The 24,804-nt window shown below is 27.3% G+C and overlaps 1 protein-coding gene across 1 annotated transcript; it reads right to left on the bottom strand.

The window, feature by feature from the left end:
• Positions 1–394: 394 nt before the first annotated feature.
• LOC127277466 (uncharacterized) lies at positions 395–4,489 on the bottom strand. The gene is made up of 2 exons (XM_051298621.1): positions 4,335–4,489; positions 395–4,173 (listed from the first exon to the last, which is right to left on the bottom strand). Exons 1-2 carry the CDS (start codon positions 4,428–4,430, stop codon positions 1,207–1,209), a joined length of 3,063 nt encoding a protein of 1,020 aa, XP_051154578.1. The 5' UTR covers positions 4,431–4,489; the 3' UTR covers positions 395–1,206.
• Positions 4,490–24,804: the final 20,315 nt, after the last annotated feature.

Raw genomic sequence — 24,804 nt, 5'->3', positions numbered from 1 at the left:
AAACAAATATTAATAAGAGAATGGTCATAGTGGTATTCTGAGGAAAAGTATGGCAACAAGTTGAAGCAATTTATAGAGATTAAAAAATGGATAAAGGAGGAAGATGAAAAAAAAAATTTAGAAAAAATCCTTCTTCTCTCTATTTTTTTGTAGAAAATGTTATTAATCGATTTTTTAAGAGGAACGAGAAATTTGAGGGAAAAATTAAAAATTATGTGGAACAGGAATTAAAGAAAAGAGGGGGAAAAATTGTAAGGAAAAGGAAAAAATAAAGGAAGAGGAGATTGAAAGGAATTAGAAGAGATAAGGAAAAAAATATTTTTATTGTTCAAAATAAATTGAAAATTAAATCCACATAATAATAGATATTGAGAGATAATAAGAAGATATCAAATGATAAGAGAAAAAATTCTTTATTTAAAAGTAATAATATTCACAATCAATTTTGAAAAGAGCTTTTTGTTTTTTTTTCTTTTCGAAAAAGTCAGTTTAAAAAGAGCTCCAAGTATCTACTTTTATGAAGCGAAATCGACACCAATAAATGTGAAAGTATCGGAAATTCGTTTTGCATTCTGTTGCCTCACGGAAGTAACTGCTTCCCAACACCTCCTCTATCCTTTCTTTTATTCTAACCCGCCGGCACTTTACTCTATTTCTATTTTCCAATCGAGTCTTCACGTCCCAATTCCTACTCCTCCTTCTCCTCTTTTTTTTATCCCATTCCTCCTGCCTTGGCCGAAAAAAACAACCCTCTCATTCTGACTCGTTTTGTCGGCTATTCGTTTAATTCTCCAAATTTAAAAAAAAGAAGAAGAAGGAATTCCCTCTCCCCAATGTGAAGGAATTTCCTCTCCCTAAGGAGAAGAAGAAGGAATTTTTTTCTCCCTTGGGAGAAGGAGAGGAAGAAGGAATTTCCTCTCCCTAAGGAGAAGGAGAAGGAATTTTCTCTCCCTTAGAAGAAGGAGAGGGAGAAGAATTTTCCTCTCCCTAAGGAGAAGGAGAGGGAGAAGGAATTTCCTCTCCCTAAGGAGAAGGAGAAGGAGGAGAAGGAATTTCCTTTCCCTAAGGATAAGGAGAAGGAGAATTTTCAATTAGGAAACACTAAAGGAAGCAAGAGGAGATAAATGAAAAGGAATGGGAAATTACAAAAAAAAAAAAAAACGAAGGAAATTTTTCATAATTACACTATAAAGAAATTTTCTCCTCCTAATTTCCACTTAAATTCCCCTTCTTTTCTTCCTCCAGCACCTCTACCATTCGATCAGTGATCCGATCAATTCTATCAATTTCCGAATCAAAAAATTGATTCATCTTCAAAATTTCAATCCATTCCCTCTCCTCGCTATTAACTATCGAATTATTTTGCAACCTAACAATTTCCTCTTCATAAAAATCATATCCCTTGAATTTCGATAAAACATCCAAATAATAATCCCTGATGAAATTATTATGTTGTTGCAAATCCAATAATGACAATTTATAATTTAACATCAAATCACTGGTAAAATTTCCCCTATCCTTTGAAATTCTCCTAAGTTTAAATAATTGTGATATCATACCACGTATATCCTCAATCGTTTTACGTAAATTATTTCCAAAAAAATCATAACTACCATTATGCCAATCACGATAAACAATTGAACCAATTTCAAAATAAATTCCATTTAATAAACCATCAAGGGAAATCATCATTTTAACTTTTTTACTATTCAATGGTATTTTAATATTGTCATCAGTCATTCCAAAATTAATTCTCAAATCATTTAAATCGGGTAATATTTCATGTAACATTTTATTTCGTATTTCTTCTAAATAATTGAAATTTGAATTATTAACAATTTTTTGAATTTCATTAATTAATCCTTTATTTAAAAATTTTTTATACGATTCACCAAAAATTTGTCCACATTTTGAATCTAATTTTAAATATTCAATAATATTTAATTGATTGCTGCTGCTGGTGTCATTTTCAGATAAAGTATAATAATAATTCAATTTCCTCTCTTCTTCCATGAGAATTTCAATTTCCCATTTAAATGGCTCTTTCTTTATCCAATACGATGACGTGAGATTTTTAAGAAAATTTTCCAATTCAATTGTGAGTGTCTTGAATTGTTCATCGTTTTTATTTTCCTTTGTGTTATTTATAAATTTTTTTTTCTCCTCAACAAAATTTATATGATTTCTAATAATAACAACACGTTGGGAAATATAATTTTCATAACGTTTATAAATTTCATCATAATATTCCTCAACATTTAATGGAATTTTTTGATCAATTGAATTATTATACAAATTTATCACGAATAGAACAAAAATCATTGGAATTGTAAATTCAACTGCAATTGTTGTTAAATATAATGTTTCTAATGAAAATCTTTCTTGTAATTTTTTTTCCAATTCTTTATTATTTTTTTCACAATTTTGAATTAAATTAATAATTTTTTCATCGACATTATCAATAAAATTTGTCAATTTCTCATTAATTTGAAGTGAAATGAAATTTTTTATTTTCACAAAATTATAATTGAGAAAATTTTTTATGGTAATAATTTCTTTAGTTTGATTAACTCTTTCACAAATTTTATTTCTTATTTTTATCATCTCCTTAAGTTCAATTAAATTATTCATTGTTTTATTTGTAATCAATTTTCTATTTAAAATTCTTGTTGTTAAATTATTTTCCAATTTCTCCAAAATATCGCGATATTCCATTTTTGAGAAATTACTCAAACGTTGTTGAAGAGATTGATAAAAATCAATTAAAATCGATTTATTGTCGTGAAGAAAATATAATTTTTCCAAATACAAAAATTCATCGATAAATCCAAAAATATTAGTGTAATTTTTCATCTCCTTCACGAAGAGGTGATAAAATTTTTCAAAATTATTATTTGCATTAAAATTAATTAAATGCCATTGTGAGTAAAATTTAAAATCATTTACAATTTGAAGAAAATTGAATTCATCACTTTTATTGGACAGGAATTTGAAATCTAATAAACTCTTACCCGAATTTCCGTTATCACCATCGGCAGCTATTTTAGAAGTACAATTCCCTTTCCCACCTTTTCCACCATCACCTGCAGCGCCAATTGATCCATTCAAAACGGAAATTTTTGGTATATTTTTCGAATTTTCCAAAATAATTACAATAATTTCACCTCCTTTTCCTCCTGCACCTCCGGGACCACCGTCACCCCCCTTTCCACCTACGGTGCCATTTTTGCCATTTTCGAAACACGAGTTGTAGATGGTGCCATTTTTACAATCAACGTTTTCTCTTTCGTTTTCGTTGTTTAAAGTTTCCTTAGTGCCATTTTTGCCATTTGTGCCATTTTTTATTTCCATTGTGCCATTTTGGAATTTCACCACTCCGTTTGTTTTATTCAAATATCCGTCAGTGGCATTTTTACAATACACAACTGAAATAGTTCCATTTGTGCCATTTTTGTCAGATTTACCATTAGTGACATTTTTACAATTAGCATTGTTTTCTGCGGTATTTTGGCATTTTATAGTTTCCTTATTGTCATTTTTGACATTTTTGCCATTTTCAATTTCAATTGTGCCATTTTTACAATTACCACCATCGTCAGTGTCATTATAACATTTTCCCTTTAAAACATTATCATTTTCGCCAAAAGTGCCATTTTGACAATTCTCCTTCATTCCAGTGCCATTTTCCACCAAATTTACGCCATCACCACCATTTTGACCGGGACTTCCATTACCACCATTGGCATTAATAATAAGATTCTCGACATTAATGAATATTTGACAAATTCCATAAAAACTTCCACCACGTCCACCTTGAATACCTGATTTACCATTTTCGCCATTTAAATTATAATTGGTGCCATTTTTTGCTTGTGTCACCGCGTGAACTTTACCGGATGTGCCGTCTAAATTTATTATCCTAAAACCATCCACTTGACATATTGGCGCAATAATTACAATATTTATTTCATCACCAATTTCATTTATGTCACGATCAATAATTATTTGTTCTTTGGCAAAAAATTTTATAATTTCACCTTTTATTGGCAATGAATTTTTAATTCTTTCCTCTTTTGTTGGTATATCGGAGAATTTTAATTGTGAACCACTAATTAAAAGTGTTTTATTATTATAGTATAATTTTGATATTTCTCGTTGTTCATCGTGCAAATTCTATAACAAAAAAAAAGGAAAAAAAAAATTATTTTAAAAAATTATTTTTAATATTTAATTATTTTTATTATTTAAAAATAAAATAATATTTTATTAAAATTACAAAATTTTATTTTTCATTTTATTTTATTTTTTGACATTTTTTTTTCTTTCGTAAATACCTTTGAGCTTGTGTTAAAATGTATAACATCAGCTTCAATGATGATGCACGCCAAGGAAAAGAGCGTCCAAAAGATATTCTTCGGTTTTATTTTCATGTTTCATTCATTTCTTGACTCGTGAAAAAAGACACAAAAACTGTGTTTTATGATTTTCAATTTTGCATTTTAATATTTTTCTTTCTTTCATTTATTTGAAATCACAGGATGCAATTATATGATTTCATATCAAATAAGGAAATTAACTTCCTATAACATATATCACAAGATTAGAGTGAAAATTAATTTTTTTTCTATCTATTGAAAAGAATTTTTCTTTTAAATTAAATTTTTTATTTGGTTATGTTTTTTTCAACTAAAATAAAAATTTTCACTCTAGGGGGAAAAATGTTTGTTTTTAACCCTAGATTGAAAATATCTTCTTTAAACTCAAGAGAAAAATTATGACCTGTAATAAAAAAAATAAATTTTTATGGCTTAAGGGAGAAAAATACTCTTTTTAACCCTAGGTAGAAAAGTGCTAATTTTAACCCTAGGGAAAAAATGTCATTTTTAATTCTTGGGAGAAAAGTGCTGTATTTAACCCTAGAGTTAAAATTAATACTTATTTTAACCCCAGTAAGAAGAGTGCTATTAAAAATAGGGCGTTATTATAAAGTGGAGGAGCTAAAGTAGGCGTGATCATAAAGTAGGCGTGGTTATAAAGTGGGGTGAGTCAAAAGTAGGCGTTGTTACAAGGTGGGCGGAATAAAATAAGGTGTTGACATAAAGTGGGCGAGGCTAAAGTAGGCGTGGTTATGATGTCAAAGAAGATAAAGTGGACGTGTCCATAAAGTGGAAGGGGCTACAGTAGGCGTGGTTACAATGAAGACTGGGCTAAAGTAGGCGTAATTATAATGTGGGAGGAGCTAAAGTAGGTATGTCCATAAAGTGGGCGGGATTAAAGTAGGCGTGGTTATAAAGTAGTATGAGCTAAAGTAGGCGTTGTTAAAATGAAGGTTTTAACATAAAGTGGGCGGGGCTAAAGTTGGCGTAATTATAATGTGGGAGGGGCTAAAGTAGGTGTGTGCATAAAGTGGGCGGTGCAAAAAAGGCGTGGTTATAATGAGGGCGTGATTATAAAGTGGGAGGAGCTAAAGTAGGCGTTTTTAAAATTCGATTTTTAACCCTACGGAGAAAAGTACTAATTTTAATCCTAGGGACAAAAGTGTTTGTTTTTAACTCTAGAGATTAAAATAGTTTTTTTTTTTAAATAGAAGTAATTATTTGTCTTTGATTTTTGAATTAAATTGAAATTATTAAATTAAAAAAAAAGAAATTTATCTCTTTCTCTTGAAAAATATAAAAAGAAACTACGAATAGCAAGTATTTTTTTTTTATTACACTGACGTGGTTTTAAAGTCACTGAAAAGTCCATTGGTTACAGTATTAAAAAAAAAGAAGAAAAAAATATGACCATAGCTGCTTGATGACATTTGTCGAGTAATAAAAAAATTCAATAATATTTTATGCCCTAAATTTTAGCAGAACGTGTAACTTTATTGCTTGCAACAGTGTTTTTTTATAACCTTTTTTTCTACAATAAAATCTCTCGTTCATCTCGTTACAATTTATAACATAAACTATATGTATATATATATATATATGTTATAAATTTGTTTACTCACTCCAAAAATGTTGAGAATTATTTTTGAAAATTTATTATGCAAACCTTTTCATGATGTAATAAAATATTAATTAAAGTTACGTTTAATTGAGTTTCACGTGAAAAAAAGAAAAATAAATAACGTAGCTGAAAAAAAGTAAAAAAAAAATTATTTTTTTTTTCACTGTAAATTGAAGTTTGATATAGAGTGAAATATATATAGTAAATAAATGTCACTTTATTATGTGGCTGTCGTTATAAATTTTTTTTTTTAAATGTAATTTTTATTAAGATCTTGATATGTGTCGACATCAGATTTATCGATTTTATAAAAAAAAAAAATAGGAAAATGTAGTCGTTAATGACTTTATTTTTAAACTCTGAACGGTTATTACTCAATTACGTTTAGCGAATCTAATTAAGTTCAGATTTTTTTCGTAACTATATATTTATAAAATATTGTCGTCGCTTGAAGGGAAAAATGATGAATTTTTTTTTCGTTTTTTTTTTTTTTTGCAAATGAAAATATATTTTCAGTTTTTAGACAAATGTTTTAATATTTTAATTTTAATTTCAAATTTTCTAATTTAAATTTTAAATTACATTCCAAAACTTTATTTGGGAAAATTTTAATTTTTTTTTTATTTTTTTTTTGTTTGAAAATATTAACTTTTTATATCAAAAAATTTTAACATAGTAAAAAATGTTATTGTAAATTTTTAATTTTTTAATTTTTTGTTCTTATTTAATTTAATAAATTTTTTCGAAATAAATTTTGAAATAAATTTTTTTTTTTTTCAATACATAATGTGAGAATTTATTTCTATAATCAATTTGGTTATTTACAGGGAATAAATCTTTTTACCTCTCACGGAAAAAAAGAGGAAATATCGTTGCTTTTTTACTGAGAGAATAAGAGAGTGAGAAAAAGAGGGCATTAGAATAAAAAGGAAGAAAGAAAAAAAAATGGATAAGTTTATTGTGCTCGGAGATTATTTTTCTTCAAAGCAAAGAATCTACTATGGCTTATCAAAGAACTCTTGTGTAAAGTTTAAAAATTCTTTTTCACAATTCAAGAATTCAAATGTTTTAAATTATTTCTAGTTATGGAATTCTTTCATTAATTATGTACTTTACTGAACAATAGGATAATATTTAAACGTAAATATATCGTTTTTTAAATGGAATTTTATTTTCTAAAACTTTTAATGGAATTAAAAGAAAATTTTTATAGTGTCATTTTGTGCCATTTTTTGTCATACTGTTTGCCATTAGTGCCATTTTCACAATCACCATTTTGACAATTCATAGTTTCTTAGTGACATTTTTGCCATACTTTTTGCCATTAGTGTCATTTTTACAATCACGATTCTGGCAATTCAGTTTCTTAGTGACATTTTTTTTTACTATTCTCCCTTAGTGCCATTTTCACAATAAGCATTCTTATCTCTACCATTCTGACAATTCTCAGTTTTTAGTGACATTTGTGCCATTTTCCTTAGGCTAGTTTTGTGCCATTTTTACAATTAGAATCCTTGTAAAATTTTGGCAATTTCAGTTTTTTAGTGCCATTTGTGCCATTTTTGTAACACCAGTTGCAATTTGTGTCAATTTTTACAAATTACGTTCTTATACAATTTTGCTGAATTTATAGTTTTTTTGTGCTATTTTTAAAAATTGCATTTTTATATTATTTTGTCGAATTCATTGTTTTTTTGGTGCCATTTGTGCCATTTTTGGCAAACTGACTGACCAGTCGTGCCATTTTGCAATAAACATTCTTTTCTTTATCACTTTAGCTATTTGTAGTATCTTAGTGCCATTTTTGACATTTTGATAATTAATAATGCCATTTTTGCCATTTCAAAATTAAAACAGTATCATTATTGTTAAAGGTGCCATTTTTGGAATTCTCATTTACCCTAGTGCCATTATTTTCTTTTGTGCCATTTTCGCCTTTTTGACCACAATTTTCATCAAAATGTCACTGAGAGAAAGAGAGAGAAAGACAGAATTTCACAGTTTTTTAGCAATTAAGATGGCGGCTTTGAAATTGAGTTACTTTTTTCGAAGTGTAGATTGGTGGCCTTCACGATGCGTGAGGTCTCTTTGTGAATTTTATATATATATATATATATATATATATATATATATATATATATATTAGCCATTTGTTCACACAGAGGGGGAGGGGGGGGGGGTTCCATAGAAGAATTTTTATTGGCATCGACTCTCTCTCTATCGTCTGTGGCGAAAAGCAATAAACGTTTTCGTTCGTTCAATAGGCAACGACAGCGTCGAGTAAAATCATGTTCAAAAGTCATGCAACTTTGAAAAGCATTTATTCGCGATAGCAATTTACGTTTCAAGATAAGTCACTCACATACATGTATTTCTAACCTCAAAAAAGTTTTTGGTAAGCCAAAAAAAAAACTAAACCTTAAAAAAATAATCTTCATTTTAACTTTAAAAAAAAAACGGTTTAAATACTTTATTTTTCTAGTTAATGAAATTTTAATTTTTCGAACTAAAAATTTTAAAACCCTAGCTTAAAAATAAGATTAAATTTAATTGTAAAAAATCGAAAAAAAATGCTTTTTTGATTCTACATTAAACCCTATATACCTTGAACTTCCGCTTAGATAAAACAAAAAAATTTAAAAGATGAAGTGAAAAAAAAAAATTTTGTCGAAAATTGATTGAAAGTCAAATTTTCAATCAAACGAACAGGATATTATCGACGAGTTGATGAGAATTGAAAAGGTGAAGCGAAAAAAAAATGCAAATTTAGTTTGACATTTTCTTTCTGTTAGAAAAAAAATGACACACAATGAGATGAGCGTCATTTTCTTTCTCTCAGCGTCGTTTTCTTTTTTTTTTTCTTTTTTTTACCCCCCGTTAATAAAAGTGTGGAATATGCTCCCGGGGATTTTACGTGACGACGTTAAAATTCGAACCTGATTCGTCCTAATACAGAAGAATTCACACACAGCTTGTCGATCAATAAACCGTAATAATAGGGACAATATTGGTCCCACCCACCTAACACCCCTTTCAACCCAGTACTTTTTTCCAATAAAATGCAATTTTTCACCGATATTATCGTCGTAAATTCGTCTTGACGGCTCCTTAACCTAGATTTCGATTTCCTGAACGGATATCAAGTCCTGGAATATTGAGGTCAACCGGCGCGAGGATTCATTTCATTTTCAAATGTTGAACACCAAAAAAAAAATATATATATATATATATGCGTCTTGTTTGAATAACTCAATCTTTAACGAGATAGTAAAATCAATTTCCTCGAGATATTTTTCATGTTTTTTTACGAACGCGTCATTATAGAGGTTAAGAAAAAGGAAATTTTTTGGAAAAATTGTGAATATTTAAAAGGGTTTTTAAGAATTTTAGGTTTTTGCCCTAGTTTTGAGCGAGAGGTTAAAATTTCAAATATTTAGAATGAAATAATTAATTTTTAAACCTGGCGTTAACTAAAAAGCTCTTTTTATAAAATTTACTTTTTAAAAAAATTGTCTTTTAAGGTTTTCAAAAATAATTTGGTCACTGATTCGAATTTTTTTTTAAGTTTAATCAGTGGTGCCATTAAACTATTATTTTTTTAAATTTAAAAATGTCTTTTTTTCAAAAAATATTTGGTCACTGATCCGATTTTTTTTTGGTAAAATCAATGGCGCCATTGAAGTACTATTTTTAAAAATAGTAAAATTGTCTTTTGAGGTTTTCTAATAATCCTTGGTTCCAGGTTCAAATGTGATTTGAGTTTAAGGTTTTCTGAAAACTCCCTGGTCACCGATACGTTTTTAGGTTAAACGCATTTTTTGTAAAATTGTCTTTTGAGGTTCTCAAAAAAAATTTGGTCACTGATCCAATTTTTTTTTATGTGATCACTGATACCATTAAATTAACATTTTTCAAAATAGTAAAATTGTCCTTCGAAGTCTCCTGCGGAAATGATAAGTCGAGACAGCGATAATCTGAAATTAAAAAAATAATTCTATTAATAAATCACTTAATTTCATTAATGTTTTCTTCTACTGATATTTAAATAATACCTTTTCTCTCCTGTTGCGCAGCTGCGAAATATTTTTTTTCCAAAAGCTGAAAACTTTTTTCCTCTCTCGCAGTCTGAAAAAAAATTACAATTAATCGTAATAAATTACAATTATACTTTTAAATTAATTTCTAAATATATCTTTCTTTGGCAATAAATTTTCTCTTATGAAACTGTGTTTAATATTATTAAAAAATTTAAGACTTTAAAAAAAAGCTGTATAAATCAAATTACAAATGCAGTTAAAAAATTAAAAAGACATTATTGTAGAAAAAAAATAATCATAACCTCAAATTATATTAGAAAGCACGTTCTTGAATTTACGTAAATTATTACCTTTTCTTCAATTTACAGATTTTAAATATCTCTTAATCTGTGAAAGTAGATTTTCATCCTCTGCTAGAGACTGTCACTTTAATCTTGTCAGTCTAAAAAATTAAAGAAGCAAAAAAAAAAAAAAAGAAATTAGTCTAATTAACGTATTTTAAAAGAAGCAATTTTACACATTCAGCGAATTTTTTCTAATGTATTTTTAAATATTTTTTTTTTTTTTTTTAACAAAAAAACAGTGAATATTTTATTATTAAGAATTCGTATATTAAAGCAAACTGACGTAGAAATATTACGATTTAAAGAGATTAAAAATGTCACTTCATATAATTTTGTTTTAAAATTAAATAGCGCTTTTTTGGTATCTTTTTACAATTTTTCTTCTACTGATATGAATAATATTTCCCCTCATTATTTGTGAAATTATTTATTATTATTATTAGTATAAATTAATAAATTAATTTATTATTTTTAATAATTAATTTATTATTATCATTGAATAATAATTAATAATTACTATTTAAATAATGAAAGGGTAATATAATTTGACTTGAAGTCAAATCAAAAATTTAAAAAAAATTTTAATTTAAAAAATTTTAACATTAATGAAAATTAGTTTCAATGGTAAAAATTGAAAATAGAATAGTTTGAAAAACGAATTCACTTTTTTTTTGAAAATCTTTTGTTAGTTTTTATTCTTAATTGAGAGAAAATTGAGTCAGCACTTTCTCACGTAGTTAAAGTAACAAACTTAGCGTTTATACTAAACTATCGAAGTTTTCACTATATATATATATATGGGACGTTCCACGTCAAACGGAACAGAGCTCTAGCCAAAAATTGGCTTGATAAAAAAAATCGTTTAGGGGCTGAAAAAACTTGTACACTCTTGTACTTTCGAAAGCAGATGGGCGATTTCAGAAATTCAATATGGCGGCGCCTCTAGATGTGATATAAGCCATCAATGTCACGATTCGACAAATACAAACATGAATAAAATTTCCAAAATTAATTAAATTGAATCAAAAAATACACTTTTAAGCATTTTTGTGGTCGCTGAATACGAATCTGAAGTCAGATTTTAAAAATTCAAAATGGCGGATCCAAAATGGTGGTCGATTTTTGTTATAACTCAATTTTTTTAAAAAACTGGTTACTCGGGGGTTTTTGGGGTCGCTGAATATGAATCTGCAGTCAGATTTTAAAAATTCAAAATGGCGGATCCAAAATGGTGGTCGATTTTTGTTAAAACTAAATATTTTTTCTCAAAACTGGTTACTCGGGGGTTTTTGGGATCGCTGAATGCGAATATGTTGTAAATAAAATAATAATAATAAAAAACTAAGCGCATATGAAAAATAAAAAAATAATATGTAAAATTAATGAGTAGTAAAGTGTTTGTAAGGACTTTTGATATTTAAATCTTTCTTTTACATAGGTAAAATCATAAAGCTCTAAAAAATATACACTGTTAGTTACAATGCTATCGTTCATAAAAGGTTTCAAAGACACTTGGCTAAAAAATATACAAGTGCTCCTTTGTTTTAAAAATAAGCGACCTTTAAAACACCCGAATAACATATTTAATCAAAAAAATCTAATTTTATAATTAATTCATCCACACCGAAAACACCCAAATAACAAGTTTCGAAGAAAAAATTGAATTTTAACGAAAATCGACCACCATTTTGGATCCGCTATTTTGAATTTTTAAAATCAGACTTCAGATTCGTATTCAGCGACCCCAAAAACCCCCGAGTAACCAGTTTTGAGAAAAAATATTTAGTTTTAACAAAAATCGACCACCATTTTGGATCCGCCATTTTGAATTTTTAAAATCTGACTGCAGATTCATATTCAGCGACCCCAAAAACCCCCGAGTAAACAGTTTTGAGAAAAAATATTTAGTTTTAACAAAAATCGACCACCATTTTGGATCCGCCATTTTGAATTTTTTAAATCTTACTTCAGATTCGTATTCAGCGACCCCAAAAATGCTTAAAAGTGTATTTTTTGATTCAATTTAATTAATTTTGGAAATTTTATTCATGTTTGTATTTGTCGAATCGTGACATTGATGACTTATATCACATCTAGAGGCGCTGCCATATTGAATTTCTGAAATCGCCCATCTGCTTTCGAAAGTACAAGAGTGTACAAGTTTTTTCAGCCCTTAAACGATTTTTTTTATCAAGCCAATTTTTGGCTAGAGCTCTGTTCCGTTTGACGTGGAACGTCCCATATATATATATATATATATATATATACTTGGTTTTGCAATTGTCACGTAATCACTTTTCCTTGAATTTACCTTCGTCTCTTTTGCAAAACGAACTTAACGTAAACTTTTGTCAAAAGTTTTGTATATATACATTTTGTCGAAAGAAGTTCACACACACACACAAACCTGTATAAAAAGTTGTCATGTGTGTGAAAAAGAAAGAGAGAATGAGAAAAAAAGAGAGAAAGAGGGGTGTGGGGGTAAAAAAGACGAAACAATGTCTCGAGGCAATAAAATGATAAATATAAAAATGGACGACTTGAAAAAAAAAGTAAGAAAAAAAATGAAAAAAAAAACTAAACATAGTAACGAATGTAAATTTTTCTTTTCGAATACGTATATCTACGTACTTTGTATTCGTAACTTTAGAACTTATTTTTAATGAAGCTCGGCGTAAGCATGCTTCGCTTAATCGTAATTTTCTCTAAGCAACACTCTCTGTTAGACCCCTTTCAATGGTCATGTAGGACCACACTGAATATGCATGATGACCTCGTCTACGGATGTGCACAGCCTGGTGAACAACTCGCCTATCTCAAGAGCTCGTTAGATTCTATTCCATTAAATATATATATATATATACACCTCCAGACAAGAGAGACGTACTAAAAGTGAAATAATATTTTTATGTCACTATTTTTATCCATATTTTTATATTTATTGCATAGAATTTTATATTGTCTGCTATTGAGACTGAAAAGAAGGACATTCTCACTTTTTTTCGAACACTAGACAAAAATTTAGTAAATAATCTAAAAAAACAAAAATTTATTAAATACCCAAATTGGTGTCCTAAAAAGTGGGTTAAAAAGAAACAAAAGGTTATATGAAAATGCTACATATAAAAAATTCAATTTTAATATATTTTACAAATATATTTGTAATTCATCAATGCCTACCTATATTAGAATGGAAAAATTTTGTAAGGTAAGAAATATATTAATACAAAGAAATTAATTGGAATTTAAGAATATATAAATTAAGAAATAAATTATAATTCATATCTACGTTCTAATGTAAAATAAATAACACAAATTTAAAAGTTAGGTGTTTTTTTCTACTCTTGTTTTGAGGAGGATGAATTTTTTTAAAAAAAATATTTAGAATGAAATAACTAATTTTTAAAACTGTCGTTAACATAACAAAGGGATTTTTAGTTTTTGAAAAAATTTGTCTTTTGAGGTTTTCTAAGAACAATTTTGGTCATTGATTCATTTTTTTTTTTAGTGATCAGTGGTGCCATTAAACAAAAAAGTTTTTTCAAAATGGAAAAAATTGTCTTTTGAGGTTTTCGAAAAAAATTTGGTCACTGATCCGATTTTTTTGGTATTATCAGTGGTGCCATTTAATTACCTTTTTTAAAATGGAAAAATAATCCTTCGAAGTTTTTTGTAGAAATAATAAGTCGAGGCAGGATCATCTGAAATTAAAAAAAAAAAAAATATTAATACCTTCCCCTTTTTGGTGCAGATGGGGATATTTTTTTCGATTTTTCCCTTTACTAATTTAAAAATAAATTCAATAATTATTATATTACTATTTATTATTGACTTACCTTATAATTTTTCATCTACATAGAAGGGAAACTACAATAGGATAATGTCTTAATAAAAGTTGTCACATTTTGGAGGTTACACTTATCTCGAAACTATTGTGCCTTGGCCTTAACGTTTGCAGCGTCTGCTAGAAAAAAACAGACATAGTTGTGCATTCTTTTCTATCTCATAGTGTTCTGTACTGGAATATATCTGAAATATAATAGTTTTACCAATTGGATTATTATTATTATTTATTATTATTTTCATTATTATTATTATTATTATTATTATTATTATTATATTATTATTATTCTAATAGAAATTTTTCTCGTTTTTATATTTACTTTTTGAATCAATAACAGAAAAGAAAACAATAACATTGTTAATAGTTAATTTTTTTCCTCGTATTCTCAATATTAGCAGAAAAAAAACTTTTTTTTTTAAATAAAAACGAAAAAAAATTCACTGAAAGGATAATACAAAGAGATTTAAAAGAAAATTCAGAGTATTTCCTGTTATATATACATATAAACGTAATACTTTTGGTACTTTTAAGAGTTTGTTTCGAATTGGCTCAATCGCTTCAACTTTTGAAAGTGTAGAATTTCATATATATATATATATATATATATATATATATATATGTGTGTTTTGAAAGAGAGAGAGAGAAAGTAGCATTTACGTATGTATATCTTCCGTGTGCTTTCCACTTGTCGAGTAGAAAATCCTACGATTCTGACGAGACAGTTGAGTAGGATTCAACAGACTTCTTATAGTGTAATACACGATAATGCTCGTACGAACTGTTGAGCGAAGGATTCAAGCGTTCTCCATGCAATCTTGATCCCCTCCAAAGCTTTTACGTATAAATTCGAATATCAATTTTGTGCTCTCGCAAATACATACATATATATATATATATATGTGTGTGTGTGGCAAAAAAATTATTTACATGAGAAGCAAAAATTCACCAGCAAAAAAAACATTTTTTCTTTCAAATAAAATCTTACAGCAAAAAAAATTTTTTTCTCATCAAATAAAATATTACAAAAAAAAAAAAATTATTCTTTCAATTAAGAGGGAAATAAAAAAAAATTCTGTATTTTCAAAACACTGATAACTATTTTTACAGAAAGAAAATAAATGATAATCCAATTTTTGGGCAAATTTATCTTAAATTGAGAATTATTTTTTTTTTAGACTGTGATATAATTTTCTTGGATTAGAAATATTTTACATTTTAAGAGTATATAAGAATAATTTTAGTAATAATTTTCCTCTCAAATTGAGAGTAAATCGAATATATTCCTCTATTTTCAAGAGAATTGTACAGTTTTTTTTTTTTTTTTTTTTTGACTGAGAAAAAGAAAAAAGAAGATTTACATATCCTTGAATTTTTCTCGTCAGGTTTCACAAATGTTAAAATATTTATCTTGAAAATATGGAAAAGTAGCAAAAAAAAAAAAAGAAAAAATGTCAACGAATGAATAATTCTCTCAATATTCGACTCTCACTATACAATTTCACTCTTCGACACAGTATATATATATATATATATTTTTTTTTTCCATTGCTGGAAAGCATATCTCTTCTTTCTCAATATTTCAATGTTTTCAAAATGTCATTTTCGAAAATATATATCTACATAAAATTATGTTTTAGATTTAGAAGATATTTTTCCACATATAAAAATTGCCAAAAAAAAAAATTTTTGTTGATATCCAAAAAAAAAGATACATTTGATAATGAAGGCGATATATATATATATATTAGTGAATAATGCTAAATCGTTACCAAAACGACAGTTCAACTGCTTTATATGCATGTGACACATGTGTGAGTTATTATGTGAAGCGTGGTATTGTAACAGCCTGGATTTATGCTAATAAATGTTTAATGTGTATTCGGACAATAATGTTAACTAAACCAATATTATCCATTGGATTATTGTTCTCACTCTTTTAATTCTTTTATATTTAAAAAAAAAAATTCACTGTCAATCAAAATTTAATGCAATAGTAACAATTTACTTTAAAAAAAAAAAGTAGTAGCCAATGAAATAAATGCATAATAAATTATACTTAGTTAGTTTCTGAAACAAAAGAGAAAGGATTTTTTTCCTTTTCCAGGAAAACATTCTTTTCAAAAAAAAAAAAAAAAAAAAAAAAAAAATCATTTTCCACTAATTTTCTGGTTAGTTTTCAGTTAGTATGATTTGAGAAAAGCATTTTTTACTTTTTAAAAAAATAGTAATCAATGAAATAAATGCGAAAGACATTATTGACTTTTTAAAATTTTTTTCCTTTTCCAGGAAAATATTCTATCCAAAAAAAAAAAATCATTTTCCACTAATTTTCCAGTTAGTATGATTTGAAAAAAGTATTTTTTACTTAAAAAAAATAGTAATATCATTAATTAATAGGTAGTAACAAAAAAATAGTAACAATTATTATACTGTTATATAAAATTACTGAATTACTAAACTGAATTATAACTATCACTATAAACAGTTTTGTAATAATAACTGAATTATTATCCAAAAATTTAATAAACTATTCAATAACAATGACCGAATGTTTTTTTAATAATTACTAATAACTATTATGCAACAAAAATGTAATTATAACAAACCTAATAAATTTTTTTTTTGTAATTTTTCAAAAAATTTTTTTTTTTCTGTAAAAAAACAATTTTTTTGCTTGATTTTCATTTTGTAACAATAACAATACTAATAATAATAACAATAATAATAATAATAATAATAATAATTAAACGCATGGTCGGGACAATGTACGTCAAGCTCGCATGACTTCCGGTTGGTCCTGGCGTAACGGAAACAGTCTCGCAAACGCAGATTTCCAACACGTAACCAAACTACCTCACTTTGGATTTTCGAGGAATGAATAGCCAGCAAATTGTGATGCCTCATGGCAACCGAAACGGATGTGTTGATTTGTAATGCACTTCGTGGTGCAATGGTAAATGTAAATGGATATATATGTATGAAAAAGAGAGAGAGAGAGAGAGAGAGAGAGAGAGAGAGAGAGAGAGAGAGAGAGAGAGAGAGAGTGGAAGACAGAGAGAAAAAAATGAAAAAAAAACGAAATTGTTATCACGCCTTCACTAACAGATGGACAATTCCACATTTTTTTCCATCAACTCATCAGAATATACCTGTTGATTAATAACACACTCAATGCAGTTTTTAGTAATAAAAAAAGAAAAAAAAAGAATTTTTTTTTTCATCATGTTACTTTTTTTATAACACAAAAGTAATATTTTAATGTAATTTTTATATTGAAAACGTTATGAAAGAACTTTTTTCAAAATTATTTTAAAACGATATTCTGTCAATTGTTACGTAACTGTGACGTTACATTCAGAAAACGTTATTTGTAACACTTTTGTAATAACAGTTGCGTAACTGTTTTGTAACAAATACTAAATTGTTACGTAACGTAACGTAAAGTTAGGTGTTATATAACAACACTGTTATATAACAATAACAAAACTGTTATATAACAATAACGTAACGGTTATATGACTATTACATAAATGTTATTTAACAATTACTAAACTGAATAGTTAACCATTACTATACTATTATCTAACACATACTGTACTGTTTTGTAAAAATTACCATACTGTTTTGTACACAGAGAAAAAATGGAAAAACGAATAAAGTAACTTTTACTACTTTAAAAGTAAAATTGGACCTGTCCGAAGTTTCTGCGCATCTCTGGCAACTTTTACTCGAAAAATAGTAAAATTGACTATTTCTGTAGTAAATTTTACTGTTTCCGTAGTAATTTTTACTATTTCTGAAGTAAATTTTACTATTTTTGGAGTAAAAGTTGCCAGAGATGCGCAGAAACTTCGGACAGGTCCAATTTTACTTTTAAAGTAGTAAAAGTTACTTTTTTTCCGTGTAACAATTATTAAACTGTTATATAAAAATTACTGAATTTATTTTGTATAAATTACTGAATGGTTCTGTAGGAATTACTAAATTAAATAGTATCAATTACTAAAGTACTATAAAACAATTACTGAACTGTTTTGTTAAAATTACTAAACTGTTATGTAATAATTACTAAATTTTTATGTAATAATTACTAAACTGTTTTGCAACAATTACTATACTATTATACAATAATTACTGAACTGTATTGTAAAAATTACTAAACTATTTTTTTAAAAATAAATTACTGAATGGTTCTGTAACAATTACTAAACTGAATAGTAACAATTACTAAACAGTTATGTAAAATTTACTAAACTGTTATACAACAATTACTGAATGGTTAAAAAAATTCCAAAATTCTATAATTGGGAGTGGAAAAAATTTTTTTTTTTAAATAGAGCACATTTGTCAAAAAAAAAAAAATTAATTCATCGAGAAAGTTTTTTTTTCCAACATTCGGTGTCATATTCTCGTGAGTTAAATGAAGATAAAAGACGTCGCAACTAGTACAAGAGGATTTGCGGATAGAATGTCACGAGTGAGAAATTTTTACGAGAATGGCTTGAAGAAATATTTTACTTGAACGAGTGAAACAAGAGATGCTACATGATGGGAGACGATGGGGGTATGATATAAAAAAAAAAGAGGAAAAAGATCAAAAAGAGATGAGCAGCAAGAGAGAGAGAGAGAGAGAGAGAGAAGAAATGTGAAAAGAGGAATTTGGATTTCCGACGGAAACAAGGATCGTACATTGCATATATAGAACTCCATCACCGGGGATTATTTCCTTCTGTAAGCCGGATTAAAAATTACTCGCGGATTATGGAACGAGAAGAGAAACTTGTCATTTTCTATAGAAATAGACGAGTCACATTTTAGTCTCGTTTGTTACATTACACGGAGCGTTATCTGCTTCTCGTTAATCAAAATGCATTCGGCTTTAATTGCAATTAAAAATTTTTTCTCACTGTTAAAATGATACCGTTACGTTACGTTACATTAACGTTACCGTTCTGTTACAGTTACGTTACATTAACGTTACCGTTCTGTTACAGTTACGTTACGGTTCTGTTACCGTAACGTTACATTAACGTTACCGTTCTGTTACCGTTACGTTACACTAGCGTTACCGTACTGTTACAGTTATACGTTACCATTGTAATTATCATTATTTTAACGTTACATTACCGTTACTATTTGGTTACTGTTATTTTAGTTTAATTTTAGATTAGGTCATCGTGTTACCGTTACACTACGTTTGATAATGTAGAAATCTAACTAAAAAATTTATAGTCAATCTCGAAAAAAAGTATTGTGGTATTTATTTTACAATTGGTATAAGGGAATGTTGGAAAAATTTCATAAATATCACTTATACTGCAAGAGAATTAACGTGGAAACTATTTTGTCGGTAATGTAGAAATCTATCAAAAAAAAAGTTCGTCAAAATCGATAAAAGCACTTGTGGCACTTTCTTTAGACTTAAAAAAACCGAATGCTAAAGAAATATTAAAAATATCACTTATACTTCTTGATAAAATACATGGAAACTATTTTTGTTGGTAATGCAGAAATCTACCTAAATTTTTTTTTCGTAAAAATCGGAAAAAACACTTGTGGTACTTTCAGTAGACTTAAAAAAAGCGAATTGTGTAAGAAAATTATAAATATCACTTATATTGCACGAGAAAGAACGTGGAAACTGTTTTGTCGGTAATGTAGAAATCTACCAAAAAAAATTTCATAAAAAACGAAAAAAAACTCTTATGGCACTTTCTGTAGACTTAAAAATAGCGAATTGTTCAAAAAAAAAACTATAAATTTCACATACTTTTCGAGAAACAAAAATATAGAAACTGATTTGTCGGTAATGCAGAAATGTAACTAAAGTTTTTTTTCGTCAAAAAAAAATTGTGGCACTTATCTTAGACCTTGAATAACAAATTTCTGTTATAAATTTTCAAAAAACCTATTACTCTCGTTAAGCAAAAACAATTACTTCAATTATTAAATTAGCGTTTTTTGCATTAACCTTATCATTACATTTCCTAATTATAAAATTTTCATAAAGAAAATTAATTTTACTTTTTTTTCTCTCTCTTTTTTTTACCTAATAACATTGATTCAATCACATTGAGTGGAGTACATTTGGCGCATTGCCTCCTGAGGTTTGATACGCCATAAAAATAAGAAAAAATGCAAATGCTACTGAATTCCACTCAACTCTTCGCTCTACTTTACGAGTCCATTTTTACGAGTTAAGTTTTTATATACTTTTCCAAGTAATACTCAGCACCTGGAAGCCACAATTTAACAAAGGGAAGAAAATTTTCTTCTTAATCCTCTATTTTACTTGTGTAATCAATGAAGCATATTTTTAACAACAAAAAATAATGAGTGAAACTTATTTATACATAAAGTTTTTTTTTTCTTTCTTTAAGTGTTAACGGGACATTTTATTAAAAAGTTAAAAATTAGCAAATTTGTCCGTCGGTAATGTAGAAATCTAATTTAAAAAAAAAATTTACAGTTAAAAGGAATAAAAATAGTTGCGGCACTTAAATTGGAGCTGAAATAAGCAAATTAAAGAAAAATTTTGAAAATATTATTAATAGTTTTTCAGGAAAATGGGTGAAAATTGATTCGGTCGATAATGTAGGAAGTAAAAATTTTATAGTTAAAATCGAAAAAACGTTTTGTGGCATTTATTTTACATTTGATATAAGGTAATGGTGGAAAATTTTTATAAATATCGCTTGTATTTCTCGAGAAATAACGTAGAAACTGTTTTGTCGATAATGTAGATATCTGTCCAAAAAAAATTCGACGAAATCGGTAAAAGCACTTGTGGCACTTTTTGTAGTCTTAAAAAAGCAAATGCTAAAGAAATATTAAAAATATCACTTATACTTGTTGATAAAAACCATGGAAACTGGTTTCGTCGGTAATGCAGAAATCTATCAAAAAAAATTTCGTTAAATTCGGGAAAAAAGCACTTTTGGTACTTACTGTAGACTTAAAAAAGAAAATTTTGAATGAAAAATTAAAAATTTCTGTACTTTATGAGAAAAAACGTGGAAACTGAATTGTCGGTAATGCAGAAATCTACTGATATTTTTTCATTAAATTCGAGAAATAATACTTGTGACACTTATCTCTGACCTACAGAAACGAAATGTTAAAAAAAAGTTTTAAAATAACACTTATACTTCTTGAGAAAAAACGTGAAAACAGATTTGTCGGTAATACAGAAATCTACTTAATTTTTTTTGTCTAAATAGAAAAAAAACACTTGTGGCACTTATCTCAGAAACCACATAACCAAATTCTACTATAATTTCAAGAATACCTATTATTGTTTTAGAGCAAAAACACTAAAATAGGTATTTCGTTTTCAGATCAAAAAAAAAAAAAGCATATTACATTCCAGAGCACAAGGCATTTTAACATACGAATAAATTTCAAAATGAAAATTGTTCCGTCAGTGTCTGTTTTCAGTTATACTTGAAATGCAAGCTCACTGAGAGAGTGCTTTCCCCTTTTTTTCTTCTTTTTTTTTTTAATATTTTTTTCGAAGTCCTGGAGAAGAGTCCCTCTCATGCTTCGCGAGAGCAAAAGTCGAGTGACAAGAGTGAAAAAAAAGAAGAAAAAAAAAAAAAAAAAGACGGGACATTTTTCCGCTTAGATTAAAATCATCCATGCCTACGGTGTTACCAGCCAGCCAGCGAAAGAAAGAGAGAGAGAGTGAGCGAGCCTACGAGCGACTTGGGAAATATAAGGATAAAGTGGAAGGAGAACAGAAAATGAGAAAAATGTGAATGCCCACGTAACAGTAATAAAGGACTGTATAGGAAAGACAAGGAACACAATTTTTTTTTTTTTTTAAATGGGAATGTATCCAAAACAAATTCATTGACCGAAAAAAAATTAGTTTACATTATTATTTTTTACCAGTCGTTGGTTATTTTCTGTTTTGACAGAGGAGAAAAAAAAAATTTTATTATGGAAAAGAAATTTCTATTACAGTTCATGTGTTTTTTGTAGGTTAGGATTAGTGTTTCTTAAAAAACAAAATGGCGGATCCAATATGGCGAAAATTTTTCAAAAATCCAATAGAATCGTTCGAAATTTGTGACTCGAGGGTTTTTGGGGTCGCTGATTACGAATTTAGTAATAGTTTTTCAAAATTAAAAATAGCGGATCCAAAATGGCGACCAAAAATCTTAAAATCGCCTAAATGTGTTTCAAAATTGTTTCTCGGAGGTTTTTGGGGTCGCTGATAACGAATCCGGTGTTAGTTTTTCAAAATTAAAAATGGCGGATCCAATATGGCGGAATTTTTTTTGTAAAATTTTACAAATTCGCTTGAAATTCGTTATTCGGAGGTTTTCAGGCTCGCTGAATACAACTTTGACATCAGATTTTCAAATTTCAAAATGGCGGATCCAATATAAAGGATAATTATTTTTTTAATTCCTACAAAATCGCTTGAAATTTGTTACTTGGGGATTTTTGGAGTCGCTAATTACGAATTTAGCAATAGTTTTCCAAAATTCAAAATAGCGGATATTTTTTGAAAAAACTGTTCTAAATCATTCGATGACTTGTTACTCAGGAGATTTTCAAGGTCGCTGAATACAAATTAGGCGTCAGATATTTCATATTTAAAATGGCGGAAATTTTTTTAAAAATTCCATCCAATCATTTGAAATTTGTTACTTGGGGGGTTTTTGAGGTCGCTAATTACGAATTTGACAATAGTTTTTTTCAAAATTCAAAATGTCAAATCCAGTATGGAAGATTTTTTTTTTAAATTGAACGAAATCAATTTGAAATTTTCAAACACGGAGTGGTTTTTAGGTCAATAATTACATAATATTTTGTAGCAAAAAAAAGCATTTTTCCCCTCCCACTCCCCTAATATGAAGATAAAATACGAGTATCAAATTTTACAAATTTTAAATAAATATTTAATCAATCATTTGCCAATAAATTATTGGATATTTTTTCTTTTTATTCACTGTGACGCAACTTGTATTTTAATTAATTACAAAATATTACATATATATATATATATATGTATTCATTATTATGTATTTAGTGATTACCTAAAATATCAGTTTAATTAATATTATCGTTGTTCCATAAAGAATCTCGTAAATTATTAATAGATGGAATTATTAATAAATAATAATAATAATAATAATTATTATTATTATTATTATTATTATTACTACGATGAACATAAAAGCAATATTCGGTGCTTGATATATTCAATAAATATATATATATATACATATATAATTAATTTTTTAATATGAATTTTCATTTTAATACTTCTCATTTAACATGGAAAATTAATTATTCGAGTCGAGTGATATCGTTGCAGTGAATGAAAAATCGTACATTGCGAGTTTATATTAGAGTTCGAAATAATTAAATTTTGTACGTTCTTCATTATCTTTTGTCTTTTTCTCTTTCGTTCTCTCTCTCTCTCTCTCACTCTTTTTTTTCCATGTCGTTTCATAATTCGTTTTTTTCTTTTTCTATAAAGATAAAATAATTCCCATGAATAAATAAGAGTCGATAAATTTTATTTGAATTTAGTGTGCCTGGCGAGAATATAGATGATAGAAAGCAGAGTAATGTCGTTAACGATCAAACAATCGGATAAATCGAATGACTATTTCGATATATATATATATATACAGAGAGAGAGAGAGAGAGAGAGAGAGAGAGAGAGAGAGAGAGAGAGAGAGAGAGCTAGGACTTTGAGTCCAAGAGATAATACGACGATAACCATACTATATAGATTGTGGAAGAGGGGAAACCCAATTCCATCGAATCGTTATCATATACTGTACATTAGCCCTCTCTACATTTTCACGTTTATTTGACCCTAAAATGTAAATTTATTACACAAATTTTGCTATACATCAATTATTTTTTTTTCAATTTAATAATTTTTATTTTTATTTTTATTTTATTATTAAAATTAATATAAACATGTTAACAGTAAAATTTTATTTATTTTTTATTTGTATTTTAAAGTTTTATTTAATTAAATTTAATTTTTTTATTATTTATTTATTTTAATTCCAAAAGTTTAAATAATATTTAATAAATAAAGTTTTTAAATCAAATGTTATGATTTAAAATATTTACCGACTGTTGGTAATGTAGAATAACATCAGTCGGTAATGAAGAGAACTCGTTATTATTTAACGAGGTTTAAATATATTTAATAAATAAAAATTGTTAAATCAAACGTTATAAAGACGTTTAAAGACAATAATGTATTATTTAATGTAAATTTCACCACTTAATGTAGTAAACATTACAAAATTGTTGGCAATGCAGATATCAACTTTACCATCAGTTGATAATGTAGAGAACTCATTTCTATATAACGATGTTTAACATTTGATTACAATAATATATTATTAAATGCAACCAAGTTACTTTTGTAACTTAATGTAATAAATATTATTAACAGTCGGTAATGTAGATTACTATTGTATCATATATCGAGTAGTATTCCACTAAATGTCGGTATTTTCAAATATTCTCTTACTACATATCCGTAAGTCTAAATATTATCTTACTATATGTCGATAAGTTAGTTTCCTATCTTTACAAACGT

Source organism: Leptopilina boulardi, unplaced genomic scaffold (genome assembly GCF_019393585.1).
Source record: "Leptopilina boulardi isolate dan_hultmark-lab unplaced genomic scaffold, ZJU_Lbou_2.1 LbouV2_169, whole genome shotgun sequence".
NCBI classification, from domain to species: Eukaryota; Metazoa; Arthropoda; class Insecta; order Hymenoptera; family Figitidae; genus Leptopilina; species Leptopilina boulardi.
Note: the sequence above shows the minus strand (reverse complement) of the source record. Positions and strands in the feature narration are given on the sequence as shown.